Genomic DNA, 23,281 nt, shown 5'->3' with positions numbered 1-23,281 from the left:
AGGTAAACATGTCCCAGTAGGCAGGGAGTCTATAGAAGGAGGGCTGTTAAATGGAAGAACACCATGGCGGTTGGTAGATTTGAAACAATTTCATAAATTTACATTGTTTCTTCAAAAGACTATGTATTGCTCAATCTGCATATTCAGATTTGGAAAGTATCTACTGACTCCCAAGTCTTGAGGCAGATATTATGCTCTTTTTTTGTGTGTCCGCACAATAGCCCTATGACATAGGAATTATCATCAATTAGTGAGTAAGGAAACGGGGGAGTAGAAAGGTTACTTGTAACTGTGACCACACAGTTATTAAGTGATCTCTTCTCTCAAATCTAGATACTCTTCTTTTCACTGTGCTATTTGGCTTTATTTTAGGTATCCATTTTCAATTGGAGAGAAGCTCCAAGTGAGTTAATTACAGTGGATTTAAAAAAAGGAATTCAAATTAGTAATATCATTATCTCTCTCTGTTTCTAGTTTGTGCGAAGCAGGTAACTGATGAAGCGTCTTCCACTCGAGATTCAAGCCTTACTAACACAGCAGTGCAAAGCAAGTTGGCGTCTTCCTTTCAGCAACACACCAAAAAGGCTCTTAAACAGGTAAGAGAGCTAGCATTCATTCTTTGTTCGACCTCCTTAAAGTAATGGATGTGAGGTAGAGAAGGTGAAATCAGTTAGAGCACAGTCGCCAGAGAGCAACAGAGATGTCCTGAATTCAACCACTTCCATAATATTCATACGCTAATTTTACTCTATGCTAAAAACTAGAGAGGCTTGGCTGAGAACCTTAATGTAAAATAGAAGAGGGAGAATGTGCTTGGAACCATAAAAACTTATATTAAGATTTTCTTGTGTGAGGTTTATAGTAAACATTTTAGGTTCCATAAATGCATTGCATATCTTGAAAATAATGTCTCTGTGGCCTCATGCTTAACTAATAGTTGATGTAAAAAATAAACAGATAATTTCTTCCTTGTGACTGAGATGCATTAAGTTACAACTAAGAAAAGTAGGAATTGTGGCTTACTTTTATCAAGAATGTCTACCAGTGTTTGGTGCTGAATGGAGGTTAATGTGCAATATCATCTTGATATTACCTAAGCAGTCCTGATCTCTGTGTCCTTGCGCCAAGATGGTGATGGGAGGGAATGGCTGCAAGATTGGCCGCTAGGCTCTGAAATACCCTGGTTGAATTCCTGCAACTCTGAGCAGGACGCTTTTCTTCTCTGAATCTTGAATTTAATCTCTAGAGGATGTGGAAAATAATAGTACCTTTCACATGGGAATGATCTGAGAAGTCTGTGAGGTGAGACACTGAAAGCACATTGCAGAGTGAGTGACCCCTGATAGCCACTCAGTAGATGTTAACTATTGCTGCCATGCCGGCAAATTCTGAATTGCGCATGGAAGAGGGAGGAAGAGCCGCTATGGTTAGAAGGGGACATTGCATGACGGTAATGTGGTCGATAAGTGGAAAGCTTATATATGTGACCGTTCATGTGAAACTTCATGATTTTCCCTTGTTTAACTGCCTTCCTCTTCTATATTTATTTTGCTCTTTCTATGACAGCCCCCTCCATCACACCTCCTGCAGACCCTTACCAAGTGTAGGCATAGAAGTATCATTCTAGTGGACATAACAAGAGAAGCCATGTTTAAAAAAAAAAGTTAATTTTTTTAAGTCTCACTAACCTGTAAAGCTTCTTAATAATCTTATCCAGTTTCCTAGACTTAGAATGTCTGCCCCTACCTTCTCCTGTACTTCAAACAAGGAAACTTAGGAAAGAAAATCAACATTTTTGCACTGAATTACGTTACTTTTCTATTCTGTATTAATTATTGAAATTGCAGTATTTCCTTTCATTGGTATTATATTTAAGGTAATTAGTGTTACATCAAATAATCTTTGGTGAGCTTGCCATTAATATCTTGTAAAATGTTTTAGACCAAAGAACAAAATTGAATTCAGTGTGGAGATCCCTTTTTAATTGATGAAATAAAGGATGGATGACAGTAGGGAAGTCCAGGAAAAGGCTTATTCAGGCAGCAAATGGAATGCAGATAATAAAATACTAACCAGGAGAGAACAAAGGATACAAAGCTGGATACCGGTCCTTGCAGCATTTAAGAAACATAGATGCAGTCATAAATGAAAGTCATACTTCTGAAAGACAGTGATTTAGAAAATGTGTACACCATGAAATAGTCCTGTACATGAATGTAAAGATAAAGATTCAGATCTATGTCTTGTCATGTCTCACTATTTTTTACTTTCTCCATTTTGGTTTCATATCATTTGAACATTTTTTACAATGACTAAATCATTTCACAACTTTGAGTTAGTATTTTTGTGTTGTTGCAGAACATGTGTTCACGGAAAGTGCCACTTACTTGCTTAGGATCTGAGCCTTGTTTTAAGAAACCTGTCCTATAAGCTTCTTAATGTCCTGGAAGAGCCGTGTATTAATTTCTTAAAACTTCGTACTGTATAGCCAAATAGCACATTAGCTCCGGTGGGAATATGGCACAATATGTAGCAGATATGCTAATGTTTGATTAATAATCAAATTCATATTGGAAATACATTAGAAAAGAGCTGCTCTTGCAGAATTTTGCCCAGATTCCCTGTAATTGCTGAATTTCTTAAGACAGCATTTCAAAAATTGACTGAACATGAGGCATTTTAAATTGTAGCGGCCTCAGCAAATCTGCAGCTTTCTTTTCTTTTGGGTACTTGAATGGCTATGACCATGTAGAATTTTTGTAAGTGTATATATACATATGTGTACATACATATATATGTGTTCTGCATTCGTGAATATATGTTTTCTGTGTATATATGCATGTATAAATCATCTCATGAATGTAGGGCCAGCTGAATGACCCTAATAACAGTTACATTAGCTGATATTTACTTTTCTGAATTCTAGACATTCCGCTCTGTATTTTATATATACTATGTCATTTAATCCTCATAGAAATCCTTTAATGTATGTACTAGCATTCCCAGTTTTCAAGTGAGGGAAATAAGGCCCAGAGAATTTAGATTACTTGCCCACAATTGTTCAGCGAGTACATTTTGGAGATGACACTTGAGCCCAGAATTGTAGTTTTAGATTCTTCCCTCTTAATTGATACTGCCTTTTAGCATATGGTATATAATATGATAGATGAATTTTTGACATTATCTGAAGAAATTTACATTCTTCAGTATTTGTATAATGTAAGGAAAGCAATACAGCATAATCATTGAGAATATTATTTTTGAACACAGACTGTTTATGTTCAGTATCAACACATGTTACTGGCAGAAACTCAAATATATCATTTATATAGCTCTTATTATTTTACTAGAAGTATATTCTGGGTCAGGCGGCCTTCAGTAATTTGACTGTACATTGGCCAGTGTAGATTCTTAGAAAGAAGTAGGTGGGAAAAAAAGAGAAACAAAGTCCAGTAGCTTTATAGGCATAAATGTAGTAAAAAAAAAATAATAATAATTTAAAATAAACCTTCATGCAAAATAAGCTAGACATAATTTCTCAGATCTGAGGCCTCCATAGCCACCTGAAGCATGTTGCCATAGAGAATGGGTCCTTTTACTTTGCAGTACTGCTAACTGCAGTATAATTACAGGCTGGGCAATATGGAGGCTATAATGTCCCTTGACTATTGACCTAGAATATTTTCATTGCTTCCAAATATTTGGGTCCATTTTACTTTCTCATCATCAAAATGTTAGTTAACATCCTATGTTAGATATAATTGCATGAATAATATGTTGTTATCTTAGTAGATTTTTTTTTCTGAATAAGCATATTCCAAATAAACATATTCAGAAGCCTCTGGAGAGTAGTAGCTTGCTGATTATTACCTTGTTCCCTGTCTTCTTTCTGCCTTGTTATTTTAGTTATAATGACCCTAAAAAATAAGAAATGATTAGATTTTGAATTTTAAAGAAGGATAATTAAGAAAGATTAAATTTTGGAAGTTTTTAAACAGCAGACTCACATGAAAGATTAAGGAAGGGTGAGTTCTGTGATGATGGGATGTAACATGGTGTGGAACAGAACCTTTCTATGTTGTTGCTGTTGTTTTATTTGACTTCATTATTTACTTAAGGTGGTAGAATTTATTCATAAAATTGCAGGTATTTTGCCCTCTCTTCTTATCACAAAACAGGTACAGTGTTGGTATTTTGCTTTAGCTTTATATGTTTGACCAATACTGTGAAATTCCAAAGGTTATGTTGCGTGATAGCAGTTTCTTGAACATGGGCGTTGACATTTAGCGTAAGAGCAACAATGCAAGTTGGTGGGGCCTGACTCAGCCAGCTGTTTCGTATGTGTGTATTTCTAATTATTTTAGCATTCACAGCATGTGGTATTTTCATATTTTTCAGTGAAAGGCTTACTGCATTCAGTGCATTCTTAAGTTACATTGTTAGTGTTGTTTTTCTATTACTATGAAACAGGCATTACTTGTTTATGCAAATTCCAAGTTAACACAAAAGCCTGTGATTTGAGGTTTTATTTTATTTTTCATTAGAGTAGAAATGAGAAACCATTCCATTTTTTTAGAGTTATCTGACAAGCTTTCTGTTGAAAAAATAAAATGTTTATTTAAAGGGTTAGCTTTTTTTTTTTTTGGTTTCTTTTTACAGGAGAATATCACAATACATCTCTAGAGAAAAGTATGCTCAGTCCTCATCTTTTGATTTCTTTCCTTTTGCTTAAAGCCATAATTGTAATTGATGCATGATAGGATCTTTACCTTTCCTGACTGATTTAGCTCTGTTACGTGTTTCCTTTAAAAAATAAGTTTATTTCCAAGTTTAAGCCTGTAAATTTCTTTCATACTAAATAATACCTGGAAATATTAAATTTGGTTAGTACCGTGTACCCTGTGGAGCTTGGTCATGTTGGACGTTATATATATGGGCGGCTTAAAGGTACATTCCTTCACAGTAGACTGCATTTACACTTGCCATCTTCTTACTTAAGTTTTTTTTTTTTTTTAAGATTTTATTTGTTTATCTGAGAGAGAGAGAGGGCGCACGCTTGCACAAGTGGGGGGGGGGATCAGTGGGAGAGGAAGAAGCAGGCTCCCCACTGAGCAGGGAGCCAGATGTAGGGCTGGATCCCAGGACCCTGAGATCATGACCTGAGCTGAAGTCAGAGGCTCAGCCAACTGAACCACCTAGACACCCTTATTTAAGTTTTGATGGCGTTTCTTTCTGGATTTGAAATTACAGGATTTAAAGTTGTTCAATAAGATATTCCATTAGCATTTCAAACTATAGCTAATGCTTGAGTAGTTGGAAAGTACCTCATTGATATTATCCCCCTTAATTTAATCTAGACTGATACAGTAAGACTTATTATATAATGTCAGTGTCAAAATAAAACCATGTTACAGATTGAGCAACAGGGCCACCTCTAGCTAATTGAGACCTTTAGGGTGGAGTAGAAAAAGCCACCTCTCGTAATTTGTCACAACAAAATAAAATCTCCCCTTTCACGGTACCCTTATGCAGAGCAAACCTCCCATGACCATCTAAAGTGACCCTCCTAGTCTTATTTTCTTAATCTATTACATGGCTTTATATTTTCCAGGCTGTGGGATATCCAAATTTTAATAATGTTAAGTTGCATTTAACTTCTATTTTATTTGTAACATATAATGTAAAACAGGAATTTTCTTGTTCTTCTGGAATTTTAGCTAAAGCTCAAAGCTGAGGACAGTGGGATACAAGTGTACCTGTTGGAAAGAGAGGTGTTAGACACGACCTCAGAGGACTTAGTGAGAGAGGCCAGATGGCCCCGGACCATCCCCCAACAGCCAATATAAAGATAGTTCAGGATTCACTTGAAGGAGCATTAATTAAAGGGATTTTATAAAAGTGGATAGAGCTCTGCTACATCCCCTCTTTCTCGGTGAAAGGAGGTACAGTCTAAGTGAGAGGAAGACTCAGAGAGCAACACTCGTGAGGGGTGGAATTTTCCCAGAAGGGGAACCCGGTACCTCACACACTGTTAGGAGGCGCATGCACGCACACACACACACACACACACACATATGTATTTGTATATATATATATGTGATATATACTATATATATATATATATATATATATATATATATATATATATATATATATATATAGTTGTAGCTGGATAATAGATATATGGTTAACAGTATCTGTATAACTAGATAATGTACACCATACAAATCTAGCAGCTGGCCTTCTGTCTCCCCAAAGATTGTAATGCTGAGTCTATGATAACACTAGGTAAGACAACTTTGACCTGTTCTTCTCCTCATTTTCAACTCCGATCCTGGGGAAGCCAGAAGAAGAGGAAGGAAATGGAGGAAGAGTAAAATCAGGAATTTCTGTGCTAATGAAGTTTTTTTTACCTGAGACATAGGTGTAGCCTGGGAAGAGCAGAAAGAAGACTTCATATTAGACCTCGTGTTTTTAAGCCTGAAAATGAGACTGTATAAATACTTGAAGGCGACCCAAGAAGCTATGTGTTCTATGTAAAATATTGTCCAGAAATGAGAAAGGGAAATTGGTCAGAAATGTGTGAAGGCAATATTAAGAGAATAAAATTATTTCTTGATTGTTTCATGCTGATTTCTGCCTTTTGAATAAACCAGTTATATATTTTAAAGAGAGAAGAGGGCTTTTCTATTTTTATTAAAATTATTTTTAAGAGTTTTTATTTATCCTTAGTAATTATTTACTGAACACCTAGGGTAGCCTAGGCAATCTTCTAGGCACTTGCGGATATGTCAGTGAACAAAAAAAGATGAAAATCGCTGTCTTTCAGAGTCTGTGTTCTAGGTTGGGGAAGGGAAGACAAAATGACATCACACGGTATAATATATTTTCCATGGGGGGAAAATAAATTAGAGTGGATAGTGGGGATAGAGAATATGGTGGGAAAAGCAGCAAAGAGTGTGTGATTTGAATGTTTGTGTCCCCCAAAATTCATGTGTTGGAATCCTAAGGTTCAATGTGGTGGTATTTGGAGATGTGGTCTTTGGGAGATGCTTAACTTACGAGCATGGAGCCATTATAAATGGGATCAGTATACTTACAAAAGAGACCCCACCAGAGCTCCCTGGCCCCTGTCTGCCATGTGAGGGTACAACGAGGGAGAAGCCCGCAGTCCAGAGGAGGGGCCCTCACAGGATCACACTGGCACTGTGATCTACCGCCTCCAGCCTCCAGACTGTGGAGACTGAATTTCTGTGGTTTACAGGTTACCCAGCCTGGGGTATATTGTTAGTGCAGCCCAATGGGCTAAGGCAATGAGTAAAGTCTCAAGTATTTGAGGAACTGAGCCGGATGTCTGAGGGAAGAGTGTACCAGGCACATAAGAGAATTCATGCAGAGGCTCTGAGGCAGAAGGCTTCCTGGAGTGTTTAAGGACCCCCTTCCCTAAATTGCTCAAAATGTTCAGAACTGTTAGGAAGCTTGTCCAAGGTGTGAGATGCAATGTACTTCGTGCAGTGGGACCTTAAAATGTATTCTGAAGCAGTGCATTAAGGCCAAGGGCGATCCTTTGCTGGAAGACACACTGTGCTTTCTCTTTGCTGGGCCTCTATCGCATCTTTGGGGCAGAAGTGCTAGAGTGGACCCTGCAGGCTGTGGGGAGAGACTGGGGTTGAGGGGTGCCTTTGTTTTGAACATAAATCTCCTGATCCTAATATAAACCCTTGGCAATCATTTCAGGGAATTCTTTTTCATTTCTGTAATCTTCCTAGTCCTTCTTCCAAGCTACCCCAGCTATTAATTCCTTGAACCACCAAAGACCTTTCCTGATAGAAGTCTTAATACTATTTCTTTCCCTGACTGGAATTTCTGCCATCTTCACATGGCCGGTTCTCTTTGTCGTTTGGGGTTTCATCTCCACTGTCCCTTCTCAAGTGATTTTTCTTCCCACCCCAGTTACTCTACCTCTTTGATATGGCATTATTTTCTTAGTGCTTGTATGTGTGTAAAATTGTTATGTTTATTTTCTGTGATTCCTTGTCAGTCTTTGGCTAAAATGTAAAATAAAACAATTTTTTTGTTGTTGTTTTCATTACTATGGATCAGCAGTGTACTACCAACAGAGTAAATCCTCAAAAAATGCATTCATTGCCGAATGGGTAAATAATATAAGAAGTAATATTTATTGAATATTTACTATGTGCTACAAATAGCGTTAAATACTGTTCTGTGGATTTCCTATTTAAAACACCTTACCAACGCTATTGTCTTTGTTTCATAGGGACATTTTAATCAAGTAATTTACCCAGCATACTCAGCTGATTATTTCATTCTTTCTCTGACTGTGCAGCCCATCACCCCACATAGTCATTAAGGTGGCTCTGCACCGGTCCCCAATCTTCTGCAGGTCAGCACATTAGAAGAGGGGGATTTTAACACACCTGTTGGGCAGTGGTCAGACTCATTTGGGGAGGTGAGGTGCATTGGGAATGGTGTGTAGTAGGTCTCAAAGATTGGTGCCCTCAGGCTGAATTTAGCTCAGAGTCATCTTTGTTTTGCCTGGTACTTTGTTTAAAAACAGGAAAACTCACCTAAAAATCCAGTTGTGTTGCATCTCTTGAGTAGTTACTACCTCCTCCAATGGGGTATGTACTTTTTTCGCTCACTTCAGCCTCCCCCTCTGCCATTGTCTTACCCCAATGTCCAAAAAAGCATTGCACATTTTTCAGGGCATTGTGAGGAGACATGCAGCATATGTTTGAGTGGTTGATGTGCACATAGTTGCAGAAATAGAGTTACACACCCAAAAACTCATGAACAGCTAGCTTCTTTCCTTGCAGGATGAACACCCTACAGCAAGAGAACAGGAATCACTATAATGTAGGAGCCGCTGTACCGCCTGCCTCATGCCCATGGCAGGTGCCAGAGTTCTCTTGTGTGGAGCCCACACTGTCCCAGACATCTCAGTTACTGAGCTTGTTTTCTCCACCCCCGTTCACATTCTGATCTGCTTGGAAGTTTCCCTAGTGTCCAGAGTCAGATAAACCCTGCTTTCTGGGAAGTGAACTGGAATCTGCAAGTTAGCCTAAAGTGACTGTGGATCTAGTGAATGTGATCGAGATGCCCCTTCTGATAACTGAGCTGTGATGCTCCTCGAGTTTGCCTAATAGCTTGCTGCTTTCACTGCTGTGACTGGCCTCGTAGGAAACAAAAACTTCCCAGTTTTTGCTGTCTGCCCCTAGAAACGTTATTCAGGGCCAGATATAATGCATGTTTTTCAGAAATAAAACAAAAAGTATGCATATTTTAAATACACTTAAGATAATTTTTTTTAGTATGGTGGTCATTTAGTTTTGGTCACCTATAGATACATTGTTTCATTTCAGCATTTAAAAAATACTGTATTCAGATATATTTGTCCAAATTTCTGAGTAGGAAATACATATTTAGAAAAAATATCATTGGTCTCAATATTGATTAGTACTCCTTTATCCCTACCTTGGCTCCACCTTGATATTATGGGTTATTATTATTATTATCTCTGTCATGGTTCCTTTCTGTCCAACTACTAATTTGTCTATAGTAGAGTCCTCTCAGCTCTAAAAGTTGAGGGCAAAATTTTTATTACTTTAATAATTATTTACCACAAATACTATAAAAAGATATGTCGTCTTTATGATTCCAGGTTCTAGGTAGGCCCTTTGTTATTTCACCTCTTTTTTTCTTACCGGTATTTTCAAATATATACCCACCCCAACATAAAATGAAATACCCACTTGGATTGCCAAGGGAAGTAGTTGAAGTGTATGATGTATAGACTCCTAAAAATTAATCATTCTTTGTACAAGTTTTATTGTCTTATATGTGGGCAAAAATGGACTTAATCGTAATATAAGGCACCGTGTTGCCTCATTCCATTTTATTATTGGATTGATGGGTTAATGTCTATAAAGTGCTCTGAGCTCTTCCACGAGGCTGTAGAGATTTATGCAGTTGTGTATGCCTTGATGAAAGAAAGGGTAAATGTCTTAAATATTTTATAGCACACATGCTGTCATTAAATATATTATTGACAGCAAGCTGAAGGTGAGGAGGAGGGCATTTGTTCATTTTTGTAACCCTGGTCCCCCACGCAGTGCCTGGTGCTTTCTAAAAATTCAGTAGATGTCAGAATGGAAGTTAAGTTGCTTGTGTTATCATTAGCCCACAGTATCATTAGTAGTAGATTTCCCAAGCCATCCACTTTTCCATCTGGTTCTAAATCTCATCTGAATAGGCCTTCTCTCATTTAAATGGTATTTAGTTTTTTACTTCTATAATTATTTGATTGCTAAATTTTATGATCTACAAGTTGGACATTGAGCTAATACCCTTAGCAAATAAAATGACATTGTTTCTGACAGCAGGGGATATACAGCCAAGGCAGTATTTTAGGAGGTTGTGACAACTTCTAGTCGAAGAACGTTAATCAAGTAACTGAGTTGTTATAAAATTGGTAGAAATGACACAGAAGCCAGGAATAAAAATGTTTGAGGCTGTCTGTGGTCAGTCTTTTCACCTTTTGAGGAGTTTTAGCATCCCTGTGACTGAATTTAATGTCTCTTCAGTTTCGTGTACTGAAGACCCTTTTTATTACAGGTAATTTTCTGTGTAAAGCGATCGGCTAGATAAGCTGTATTTCAAAACTTTTAAATGTCTTTTATTACATTATCATCACCGTGGTTGATTCATTTATGAAACACAAAGCACTCCCATTTGGAGAGATTTATGCTCATCTCAATTTTTTTTTTCCCCTGGATTTGCCAGAATGCCGTCATGTTCGTGTTCTGAAGGTTAATGCCCAAAGTCAAGCAGACAGAAGCCAAGTGCTGCAAGGTTTCCAAGATTAGGACTGATTCCCTTCACAGAAATAAAAATGATTCCTGCCATGTTCAGTGATTTTGTGCAGCGCGCTCCCCACGGCTGAGTGAGTGCATCAATATTATAGTCCTTACCTGCTGTACATACTGATGACACTCGGTGTTAACTTGATTGACCGAGCAGTGCACTGGGGAGGACGCACCTGCAAGAGAAGTGCAGACACATCTATTTTTATCCTGGTCTCGAAACATTTATTTTACATTTATTTTACTTGGGAGTCATGGTTTCAAGTTCCATGGGCTCCCAAGCCACACGGCTAAGGTAGAACAAACCTTTAAGCGCTGCTTTGTTTTCAGAATTATACTCCAAATGGTCTCAGGTTGCTGCCCTTTGCCAAAGCCTGATTTTCTGCTTTTGAGGGAAAATGACATGAAGTTGACTATTGAGAGTCAGGACCAATTAGTGACTCTGGAATTTAAGTCTCTTCAGAGGTTGTAGCTAATGATGGGCAAATGGATCATTTAATTCCATTATGAGAAATCATTTTGGCTATATTTTTACGTTACATTTTATTATCATGTTTTGTAGGCTTTGAGGCAGCAGCAGAAGAGAAGAAATGGAGTCTCAATGATGGTAAACAAGACTGTCCCGCGTGTTGTTTTGACACCATTAAAGGTGTCTGATGAGCAGTCGGATTCGCCTTCAGGTAAAGAGCTAAAATATCGTATGCCTGGCCAGTTTCTTCCCGGAGGAGACTTCTTCACTGAGAGAGATGTCACGAATTTTCTCTACAACCGAATAATATTTCTACTTGAGGTTTCATTTTAATTTTTTTATACTTTTGACTCTTTCAGGGAGTCCAAAATAATAGGGCATTTCGCTCTTAAAAAATAAATAAATAAATAAAAGGCACCAGCTCGCTCATCATCAAAGGACTTCATTTGCTAATGTCAATAGGTGTAAGAAAATGTGTGGTACTGCTCCGTGGATTTTTTTGTTGTTGCCTTGGCTTTTGTTTGAATGTTGAACTTTAATGGTGGACCACATGCTGATGTGTAATGCCATCAAAAACAGTTCTTCCGTGAGTGTGAATTTGTTTTTCAGTCTTCTGCTGCAAAATCAGGCATCCTTTATTAGTTTCTGTGTTCTGGGAACATTCTTCTCACCTCAGTGAAGCCCTGACCTTTTCTTCTAATTTACCTTCTGTCACTTTATCAGCTCTGTACCATTCTATTTATTATAGATTGGTGTTTGCATTGTCTGTTCCTGTTTCCACGTAAAGTTATTTAGAAAGGTATGATCTCTCCTTCTCTTCAAGTTTCTCTTCTTCCTTCACGTTTCTATCTCTGTCTTGCATCGTCTCTAAACTGTATAGAATTGTCAAAGCTTATCTGTGTGTTTTTACAAAAGATCTGAGTGTTTCTTTTAAAAGCTATCAGATCAGTGAATGTGTTTTTGACTCCACTATTAGGCCATCTGTTCTTGCTTTTTGTTCTGTTTGATTGATTTATTGGGCTTTTCTCTTTATACCCAGCAGAGGAATCAGATTGTGGCCAAAGGTAGTGAATTAACTTATAGAAAAGGAGATTATATCTATGGTTTTTGAAATAATTTTAGATTTTTCTTTTCAAGGACAGCAAGAGGAAGATAATGACATAATAACTATTTCCTTTTTTAGGATCCGAATCTAAAAATGGTGAAGCAGACAGTTCAGATAAAGAAATGAAACATGGGCAAAAATCTCCCACTGGAAAACAAACAAGTCAGCACTTAAAACGATTAAAAAAGTCTGGTTTGGGTGAGTGTTCAATAGACTATGACATTTCACATTTTAGAGATTTATATCTTTTTCAAGGAAATGATGGAAAATTCTTAGAACAAATGTTTTAATGGTTTAACAAGGAAACTTAAAAATCTTCCCAGTTTATCGAAACCAAAAAGGATACCAAATAAGAAAATACAGTTCCAAGAGATTGGGCTTAATTTGCAAATGATATTATTGGGTAAAGGTAGGAGATTTAAAGTGATCACTGTATTCAAGAAGTGATCTGCCAAGTCATGGTTTTATCTACCGTGCCATGTTTTGTTCCTGCAACTGGATTTCAGTTTATTGGAATATACTGTATTGGGGGGGAAAATGCAACTTTTGGTAAAGAGTTCATTCAGCCGTCAGGGACACTGTCATTGGGGTCTGCTTCAGTAAAGCTGCTGTGCTTTGCTTGTCATTCGTGCTGCTTGAAATATTCAGTAGTGCTTGTCGGAAAAACAGTGTAAAATTGCTGAGAAGTGTAGGAGACACCGTCCCTGGGTCCTGCAAGTCAGCACCAGCTTTTCTTCTGCAGATTTCCTTCCTGATCACTTGTGTCAGGAACTCAACAGCAGCATTCAGGGAAAATGTAACATGAGAATTAAAGAGACAAAAATAAACATACCCAGGGCTGAACATTGTAATTCTCTACCGAACCTGCCTCGTTGGATGTCTGGACCTACTGGCTTCATTTCTCTCTCTCAGTTATTTCACCTCTGAGGAAGGGTAATGATAATGACCTGGATCATTGTAATGTTTTATAGAATGGTTGGTGGAAACTACAATGTTCCTGACCTGAACTTTATTATTGGTTCTGCCATGTACTTTCTTGACAACTTTGGGCAATTCTTATTTGCAGTTCATCTGTTTATAAAATTCAAGCAAGAGTTTTACTTTCTCTTTCTCTCTCTCTCTCTCTCTATATATATAGAGAGAGAGATAGTTATATATAGTAAAGGTTTACTGATTGCCTATTGTATACCAGGAATTTTGCTAAATCCTGGGAGCATGCTTTCAATAAAAAGTCTTTGAATAGAATTTATATATTCTTAGATAAGATCTCTTTAGGGAGGGAGAATTTATTTTTGTTTTACATTCTTGGCATGGAGCATAATTACCTCTTTTGCATTATTTCCAAGGCTAAATAATTTTATAATTTTTGTGTAGCCCAAAATGTATGCATGTGTGTTTGTATATAACCTCACTTACAGATACACTGTTGTGATTTTTTTCTAGTCTTTTGGGGGTTGTAAAGTAAGTACTTTAATAGGAGTAGCTTCTAAAATAGAAAACTATAATGGGAGAGTGATATGTAAAGAATGTACTAAAAAAACGCCATGTTATGATACCCTAAGTAATTTAAAAGTCAGTGACCTTCGGATAAAAATGGCCTGCTACCAACGTCAGTGAAGTCAGTGCCGTATCATGAATTAAAAAAAAATCAAGGCACAGGGGCCTCCCTATTTAATTACTTGGCTAACTTCAGGATTGGGAGTCAAGAAGAGTGTGTATTATGTCCTCAGGATCCTGTCAGGTGTTCCGGTCTTTAGTCAGGAGCTCTTGTATTCTAACTGTTGTTACCGAGAAGCCCTGCGTGGCAATAACCATCTTACATGTTAAAACTGTATTGTCAGAGTATTTCAGCTGAGTTGTTAGCAAAGTAAAAAGTTGATAAAGGAGACCACTGTGTTCATTTTAACCTGCTTTTTTTTTTTTTTTTAAAGACTGCAAAGTAATAGAATAATGAAGCTACCTTAGTGAAGGGATGTAGAAGTGAAATCATAGTCACTGCCCATATTTAATGCAATGGTCTAGGTACCTCATCTCGTCTAGTACTGCCTTCAATTATGTACAGTAGAATTATTCCCATTTTTCAGCTGAAGAAACTGAGGCCCAGAGGGTGTTAAGGAGGTTTCCCATAAATGACATGGCTAAGATACTAGCCAAGGCATAGCTAGCTCCGAGGTCTAAACCGTTATCTTGGGGGTCCAAATATCGTGTCATCCAGCCCATACCACAGACCTGCAGGCACCACTGAGGAGTGGCAGGGTGCTCTGTGACGTCACAAGTCCACCGTAAGCGTTAAAATGCAGATTCACTAGTTACCCATAGAAGAGAGAGCTAGCAACTCCGATTTCCTATCTGATCCTGTAAAATCAGGGCAGATGGAAGAAGAAGATGGGACTTAAAATAAGTCAATTAAGGTAAAAAACTGCCAAAGAGAAGCTGAAGGTGATTACTGGGAAGGCAATGGGAGTGATGCCTAAGCAGCAAGCAACTGGGGGGAGTGGCTTATCCTGTGCCAATGAAGTCAGTGGGGCTTATGAAACTTCCAGTAGAGGCCCAGCACTGTAAAATAAAAAGTGAAAAAATGGAAGAATGAAATGAAAGAAAGAGCCTTAAATGTAACCATTTCTAGACAATGCCCCATGTCTTTTTTAGAAAGTAGTATGTTTGATGTTCTATGACCTTAGGAATCTTACAGAGTAAAAGAATCTCAATGCTGTGAAGCATTTTCGAATCGGAATGGTATTTAAGATTCCTTAAGGCATATTTATTTATATTTTGCTCTCCCCTCTTTGCCATTAAGTTGTTAATTCCTTGGATACAGTGACCTTCCTGTCTGTCTTTGAGGTCCTCACCACACCCATTATGCCCTTCTCGTTTAGTAGGTGCTGGATGAGTTTTGAATGAATTATGTTTAAGTAGCTGAAGGGATAGTAAGTTGGATGAATGAGGCATCCTGTAGGTTTCAGCATGCTTACACACCCTTAAATAAAAGTGGTCCTGTGCTCCTGGGGAGGGTCATTCTTGTATAGCTGCAGATACAGTGCAAAGAAAGATGAACCCAGGCAACACCCAGGAGCCAGCCAGACAGGGAGAGCTGGTTCTCCCCTCTGTTTTCCCCATCAGGGTTAGACGTCTAATTCATACAGTTTTAGAAATATGCTTTGAACCACATCATTGCCTTCTCTAGGTAGAGGTAACTGTATATAACTCCTAACCTGTTGAAACCATTCTGAATTAAAACCAATGGTGTAAATCTTTTCTAACTTAAATTGGTAACCCTGAAACTAAATCCAGTCAAAATCAGAGGGTAGGGTGTAAGTCTAAATTGTCATCCTTGTTGTGAGATTTCCCTAACAGGATATAAAATACTTCTCATTGTCCCCTAAGTACTTTCTTTTGGTCTGTGGCAATTACTCAGTCAAACTGCAGGCTAGTCACCCTATTCAGGTATAGATTTCACTTGGGTCTTGGAATCTCATGCATGTAGCCCAGGGCCTGGTGCGCTTCCCTGAGGACACTGGGAAGAACGCACCATAAACCTCCTTCAGGTTCCTTCATATGCCAGTTTCCCTGGAGAAGGTGAGGAGCACACAATAAAAAATTACCAGGGGGCGCCTGGGTGGCTCAGTTGGTTAAGCGTCCGACTCTTGGTTTCAGCTCAGGTCATGATCTCAGGGTCATGCACTCAGTGGGAAGTCTGCTTGAAGATTCTCTCCCTCTGCCCCTCTCCTCACTTGCTCTTTCTCTCTCTCTCTCTAAAACAAATAAGTCTTTTTAAAAAATCATTGAACTTTCGTATCCCTCAGTCATTCTAGTTCTTCTGATGGTGATCTTGAAACTTTTATGAGAAATATATCACTTAGCATGGGAACCCATTACTTCTAACATAGTTTTTTGTTTGTTTGTTTGGTTGGTTGGTTTGGTTTGGTTGTTCTTGTCCAGGGTTATGTATGAAAATTATGACACTATTTCTACAAGTAGCTCTCTGATTGAATAGACATGGTAACAGAGTGAGTGGGTGCAATTGAATAAATTAATGGGTCTAAAGACTATTTCTCTAATGATGTGAAAATAAAAATACGTCTGTTACCCATTTTTACATCATACATGGTAGAAACACTATTCTGATAAGCATACAAACAAATGCTAACAATATCTACTGGCTCTTTTGTCAAAGGTCTTGCAAATTAGTATCACAGTAAATATTAGATCACCAAGTAAAAAGGCAGTAGAAACCGCAGCTGGTGAGATGAAAGGTTGGTGACGGCTGAAAATAGGGTTTGAAGGATATGTTTTCTTGCCTCATTAGTTTCTCCTGGCCTTAGCAAAAGATGGAACTCATTTTAAACCTACCCCTTTGGAGCTTTCTGAGCTAACCCTGGTACATTTTCATTTCATGGTCTTCAGGGCACTTACAGGATGGGTTGTAAACATTTTGAAAAGTTGTTTAATGATATTCTCTCCTTCCACTTGTTTTGTATTAATTTCTCACATTTTTCCCTAACTGAAATGTAAGTTCCTTGAATTAGGGGTCATTGAGCTAAACCAGTTTTTAATTATACTTTTTCCTACCTGGTCACACAGTAGGAGTTTAAAAAGGACTTGCTAAACAAATCTAAGCTTCTAATGGATTATCTCTAAGGGGTTTTTAATGAATGTCTTTACTGAGCCCAACTTCTAGGATTCATGCCAGTGTATTTTATTCGGTTTAATCTTTTTGTAGTGAAAAATTACAACTTTGCTGGTTCATAAAATGTTATATACTTTAAAAATTAATGCAAGAAAATTAAAATAAAATTTGAATAATATCCCTAAATCCTATCATCCAAAATAATTTTCTGTGTTGTATAAACATGATTTGACATCTTTTTTTATAAGCATATACATATAACACTCTGCTCATCACAAGGAGGGCCCTTCTTAATACCCATCACCCATCCAGCCCATCCCGCTTCTCACCTCCCCTCCAGCAACCATCAGTTTGTTCTTAATAGCTAAGAGTCTCTTGTGGTTTGCCTCTCTGTCTCTCTCTCTCTTTTTTCTTTCCCTTCTGTTCATCATTTTTGTTTCTTAAATTTGACATATGAATGAAATCATATGGTATTTGTATTTCACTGACTAAATTATTTTGCTTAACGTAATACACTGTGCTCCATCTGTGTCTTTGCAAATGGCAAAATTTCATTCTTTTTGATGACTGAGTAATATTCCATCATATGTACATAACACTTCTTTATCCATTCATCAGTTGAGTGACATTTGGGCTCTTTCCATATTTTGGCTATTGATAATGCTGCTATAGACATTGGGTGCACATGCCCCTTTGAATCAGTATTTTTGTATCCTTTGAGTAAATACCTAGTAGTGCAATTGCTGGGTCATAAGGTAGTTCTATTTTTGACTTTTTGAGGAACCTCCATACTGTTTTCCAAAGGGGCTGCACCAGCTTGCATTTCCACCAGCAGTGTAAGTGGGTTCCCCATCAGCTAAGGCCGATGTCAAAGAGGTTGCTGCCTGTGTTCTCCTCTAGGATGTTGATGGATTCCTGTCTCACATTTAGGTCTTTAATCCATTTTGAATTTATTTTTGTATATGGTGTAAGAAAGTGGTCCAGTTTCATTCTTCTGCATGTGGCTGTTCAGCTTTCCCAACACCATTTGTTGAAGGGACGTTTTTCTATTGGGTATTCTTTCCTGCTTTGTCAAACATCAGTTGACCATATAGTTGTAGGTCCATTTCTGGGTCTTCTATTCGGTTCTGTTGATCTATGTGTCTGTTTTTGTGCCAGTACCATACTGTCATGATGACGACAGCTTTGTAATAGAGCTTGAAGTCTGGAATTTTGATGCTTCCAGCTTTGCTTTTCTTTTTCAAGATTGCTTTGGCTCTTCAGGGTCTTTTGTGGTTCCATACAAATTTTAGGATTGTTTGTTCTAGCTCTGTGAAAAATGCTAGTGGTATTTTGATAGGGATTGCATTAAATGTGTAGACTGCTTTGGGTAGTATAGAATTCTAACGATATTTTTTCTTCTAATCTATGAGCGTGGAATGTTTTTCCATTTATTTGTGTCATCTTCAGTTTCTTTCATAAGTGTTATTGAACACTTAGTTTCTATAGAACACTTACAGAATACTGTAGATTTTAAAGATTTTATTTATTTATTTGACACAGAGAGAGACACAGCGAGAGAGGCAACGCAGGGGGAGTGGGAGAGGGAGAAGCAGACTTCCCGCGGAGCAGGGGGCCCGATGCGGGGCTCGATCCCAGGACCTGGAATCATGACCTGAGCCGAAGGCAGACGCTTAACGACTGAGCCACCCAGGCGCCCCAGAACACTGTAGATTTTAGAGTACAAATCGTTTACCTCTTTGTTTAGGTTTATTCCTAGGTATCTTTTTTTTTTTTTTTTTTTAAGATTTTACTTATTTATTTGACAGAGAGAGAGAGCACACAAGCAGGGGGAGCAGCAGAGGGAGAGGGAGAAGCAGGCTCCCCACTGAACAGGGGGCCAATCCAGGGCTCGATCCCAGAACTCTGGGATCATGACCTGAGCTGAAAGCAGATGCTTAACTGACTGAGCCACCCAGGCACCCCCCTAGGCATCTTACTGGTTTGGGTGCAATTGTAAGCAGGATCAATTCCTTGATTTAACTTTCTGCTGCTTCATTATTGGCGTATAGCAATTCCACAGATTTCTGTATGTTGATTTTATATCCTGTGACTTTACTGAATTAACGTATCAGTTCTAGCAATTATTTAGTGGGGTCTTTTTTTAAAATATTGAATTTTTTATTCAAAAGAGAGAGCACGAGAGGGGCAGAGGGACAAGCAGACTCCCCGCTGAGCAGGGAGCCTGACATGAGCCTGGATTGTGGGACCTGAGCTGAAGGCAGACACTTAACCGACAGCCACCCAGGTGCCCCTTGGTGGAGTCTTTGGGTTTTCTACATAGAGTATCATGTTAATCTGTGAATAGTGACAGTTTGACTTCTTCCTTGCTGATTTGGATGCCTTTTATATCTTTGTGTTGTCTGATTGCTGAGGCTAGGATTTCTAGTACTGTTTTAAATAACAATGCTGAAAGTTAACTAGTATAATTCTCAGGAACATCCCTGTCTTGTTCCTGACCATAGAGGAAAAGCTTTCAGTTTTTACCTATTGAAGATGATATTAGCTGTGGGTCTTTCATATATGGCCTTTATGATGTTGAGATATATTCAATCCATCCCTACTTTGGTGAGGGTTTTTATCAAGAATGGATGCTGTACTTTGTCAGATGCTTTTTCTTCATCTCTTGAGAGGATCATATGGTTCTTATCCTTTTTTTTTTATTAATGTGGTGTATCACATTGATTTGCAGATATTAAACCACCCCTGCAGCCCAGGAATAAATCCCACTTGATCTTGGTGAATAGTTCTTTTAATGTACTGTTGAATTTGATTTGCTAGTATCTTTTTGAGAATTTTTGCATCCCTGTTCATCAGGGATATTGGCCTGTAATTCTTTTTAGTGGAGTCTTTGTCTGGTTTTGGAATCAAGGTAATGCTGGCCTTGTAGAATGAGTTTCGAAGTTTTCCTTCCATTTCTATTTTTTGGAATAGTTCAAGAAGAATAGATGTTAATTCTTCTTTAAATGTCTGGTAGAATTCCTCTGGGAAGCCATCTGGCCCTGGACTTTTGTTTGTTGGGAGATTTTTTATTACTCTTCTAATTTCTTTGCTGCTTATGGGTCTGTTCAAATTTTCTGTTTCTTCCTGGTTCAGTTTTGGTAGTTTATATGTTTCTAGTAATTTATCTATTTCTTCCAGATTGCCCAATTTGTTGCCATATAATTTTTCATAATATTCTTTTATAATTGTTTGTGTTTCTGTGGTGTTGGTTGTGATCCCTCCTCTTCAATTTGTGATTTTATTTATTTGGGTCCTTTCTCTTTTCTTTTTGATAAATCTGGGTAGGAATTTATCTATTTTATTAATTCTTTCAAAAAAAAATTAATTCTTTCTAGTTTCATTGATCTGTTCTACTGTTTTTGTTTTGTTGTTGTTGTTGTTGTTTCTATATCATTTATTTCTGTTCTAATCTTATTTCCCTTCTGCTGGCTTTAGGCTTCATTTGCTGTTTGTTTTCTAGTTCCCTTAGGTGTAAGGTTAGTTTGTGTATTTGAGACTTTTCTTGCTTCTTGAGGTAGGCCTTTATTGCTATATAGTTCCCTCTCAAGACCACTTTTCCTGCATTCTAAAGGTTTGGGACCATTAAACTTTCATTTTCAGATGTTTTCATGTATTTTTTTTTTTATTTCTTCTTTACTTTCCTGGTTAACTCATTCATTCTTGAGTAGGATGTTCTTTAGATTCCTTGTATTTGTGGTCTTTCCAAATTTTTTCTTGTGTTTGACTTCAAGTTTCATAGCATTATGGTCAGAAAATATGCATGGTATGATCTCAGTCTTTCTGTATTTGTTGAGGCCTGATTTGTGACTCAGTATGTGATCTCTTCTGGAGAATGTCCCATGTGCACTCGAAAAGAATGTGTGTTCTGCTTTTTTAGGATGAAATGTTCTGAATATATCTGTGAAGTCCATCTGGTCTGGTGTGTCATTCAAAGCCATTGTTTCCTTGTTGATTTTCTACTTAGATGATCTGTCCATTGCTGTAAGCAGGGTGTTAAAGTCCCCTGTTATTATTGTATTAATATCAATTAGTTTCTTTACGTTGGTTATTAATTGATTTATATATTCAGGTGCTCCCATGTGGGAGGCATAAATATTTACAGTTCTTAGATCTTCTTGTTGGATAGATCCCTTTATTATGTTATAGTGCCCTTCTCATCTCTTGTTACAGTCTTTGGTTTAAAATCTAGTTTGTCTGATGTAAGTATGACTACTCTGGCTTTCTTTTGATGGCCATCAGCATGATAAATAGTTCTCCATGCCATCACTTTCCATATGCAGGTGTCTTTAGGTCAAAAATGAGTCTCTTGTAGGAAGCATTTGGAAGGGTGTTGTTTTTTGTTTGTTTGTTTTTTGTTTTGTTTTTTGTCCATTCTGATACCCTATGTCTTTTGAGTGGAGCATTCAGTCCATTTACAGTCAGTGATGTTGATAGATGTGAACTTAGTGCCATTGTATTAACTGATAAGTTATTGTTTCTGGACATTTTCTCTGTTCCTTTCTAGTCTTTGTTGTTTTTGATCTTTCTTTCCCTCTCAGAGTCCCCTTTAATATTTCTTGCACGGCTGGTTTAATGGTCACGAACTCCTTTAGGTTTTGTTTGTCTGGGAAACTCTTTATTTCTCCTTCTATTCTGAATGACAGCCTTGCTGGATGAAGTGTTCTTGGCTACATATTTTTCCCATTCAACACATTGATTATATCATGCCACTTTCTTCTGGCCTGCCATGTTTCTGTGGAGAGGTCTGCTGCTAAGCTTATTTGTCTTCCTTTGTAAGTTAGGGATTTCTTTCCCTTGTTATTTTTAGGATTTTTTCCTTATCTCTATATTTTGCAAATTTTACTACGATATATCTTGGTGCTGTCCTGATTTTGTTGATTTTGAGGGGAGTTCTCTGTGCCTCCTGGAATTGGATGTCTGTTTCCTTCCCCAGTTTAGGGAAGTTTTTAGCTATAATTTGCTCCAGTAAACCTTCTGCCCCCTTTACTCCTCTCTTCTTCTTCTGGGACTCCTATGATATGAATGTTATACTTTATGGAGTCACTGAGTGGCCTAAGTCTACATTCATGATTCAGTATTCTTCTTTCCCTGTTCTTTTCAGCTTCATTATTTTCCATAATTAGTTCTTCTGTATCACTTATTTGTTCTTCTGTTTCTTCCATCCTTGTAGTCATTATATCCAGTCAGTTTCACATTTCGGTTATAGCATTTTTATTTTTATTTTTTGGCCTGACTTTATATCTCTGCGGTAAGGGACTTCCTGGTGTCTTCTGTTTTTCTCAAGCCCAACTAGTGTCCTTATGATTTTTATTTTAAATTCTGGTTCAGACATATTACTTATATCTGTTTCAATTAGATCCCTGGCCGTGACCTTTTCTTTTATTTGGGATGAATTCCTCCATCTTGGCATCTTGTCTAGGTCTCTGTCTTCTGTGTGTAAGGAAAGCCTGTTATGTTTCCTGCTCCTCAGAACAATGGCTTTATTAAGAAGAGGTCATATGCTGTCCAGAGTCTGGTACTTCAGGAAGTGTTTCTGGTGAATACTGTGTGCACTCTGCTGCTGTGTTTTGGCTGCTCCTTCCCTCAGGTCAGTCGTCTGCAGAATTCCTACTTGCCTACAGTGAGAAGTGTTTAGATCTCATCCAGAGTGTGGCAAGTTTTACCTAAGTGTGTGCTGGGTCTGCTTGTTAAAAGAGGCCTGATCCTATTTCCAGCAGAGCTGAAGCTCTCCTGTGGTCAGTAGACTTGGTGCTTTGGCAGGGTTGTGGGGGTTATGTGGTCTTCTGCGGGAGGGGCCTGCTGCTCTGGCTCTCAGATTCACTTGCCCTGGTAAAGAAGCATCTGCAGAGCACAATGGGGTGAGGCTTGGTGTAAGTGTGGGTGCTGTGCTGCTCACTGAAGCCCGTCCATGTTGATGGGTTAAAATGGCATCAGCCCCTCTCCCTTGTCCCCAGGGACGGACACCTACTGCTGTCCAGGAAGCCTTCACAGAAGAGCAGATAGTGTCCCCTCGTGTCCCAGGCATCCCTCGGATTCCTGCCTTCGCTCCGTCCGTGTCTGGGCCATCTGCTCGACCCGCAACACAGTGCATGTGTGTTTGATCTCAGGCACACTGGCTGTTTCAAAACTCCAAACTTTAGTGGCCCAATGCAGCA

General features: G+C 38.2%; 1 protein-coding gene across 1 annotated transcript in view; it reads left to right on the top strand.

The window, feature by feature from the left end:
- The window catches only part of ASXL3 (ASXL transcriptional regulator 3), a 150,739-nt gene that overhangs the window by 54,032 nt on the left and 73,426 nt on the right, over window positions 1–23,281 (top strand). The window contains exons 5-7 of the mRNA XM_045887947.2: window positions 475–596; window positions 11,446–11,563; window positions 12,536–12,655. Coding sequence (XP_045743903.2) covers window positions 475–596; window positions 11,446–11,563; window positions 12,536–12,655 — 360 coding nt within the window. The remainder of the gene's footprint in view (window positions 1–474; window positions 597–11,445; window positions 11,564–12,535; window positions 12,656–23,281) is intronic.

This window comes from Mirounga angustirostris, unplaced genomic scaffold (genome assembly GCF_029215605.1).
Source record: "Mirounga angustirostris isolate CCGP_5_RB_7025 unplaced genomic scaffold, mMirAng1.0.hap1 SCAF_14, whole genome shotgun sequence".
Classification (NCBI taxonomy): domain Eukaryota; kingdom Metazoa; phylum Chordata; class Mammalia; order Carnivora; family Phocidae; genus Mirounga; species Mirounga angustirostris.
Note: the sequence above shows the minus strand (reverse complement) of the source record. Positions and strands in the feature narration are given on the sequence as shown.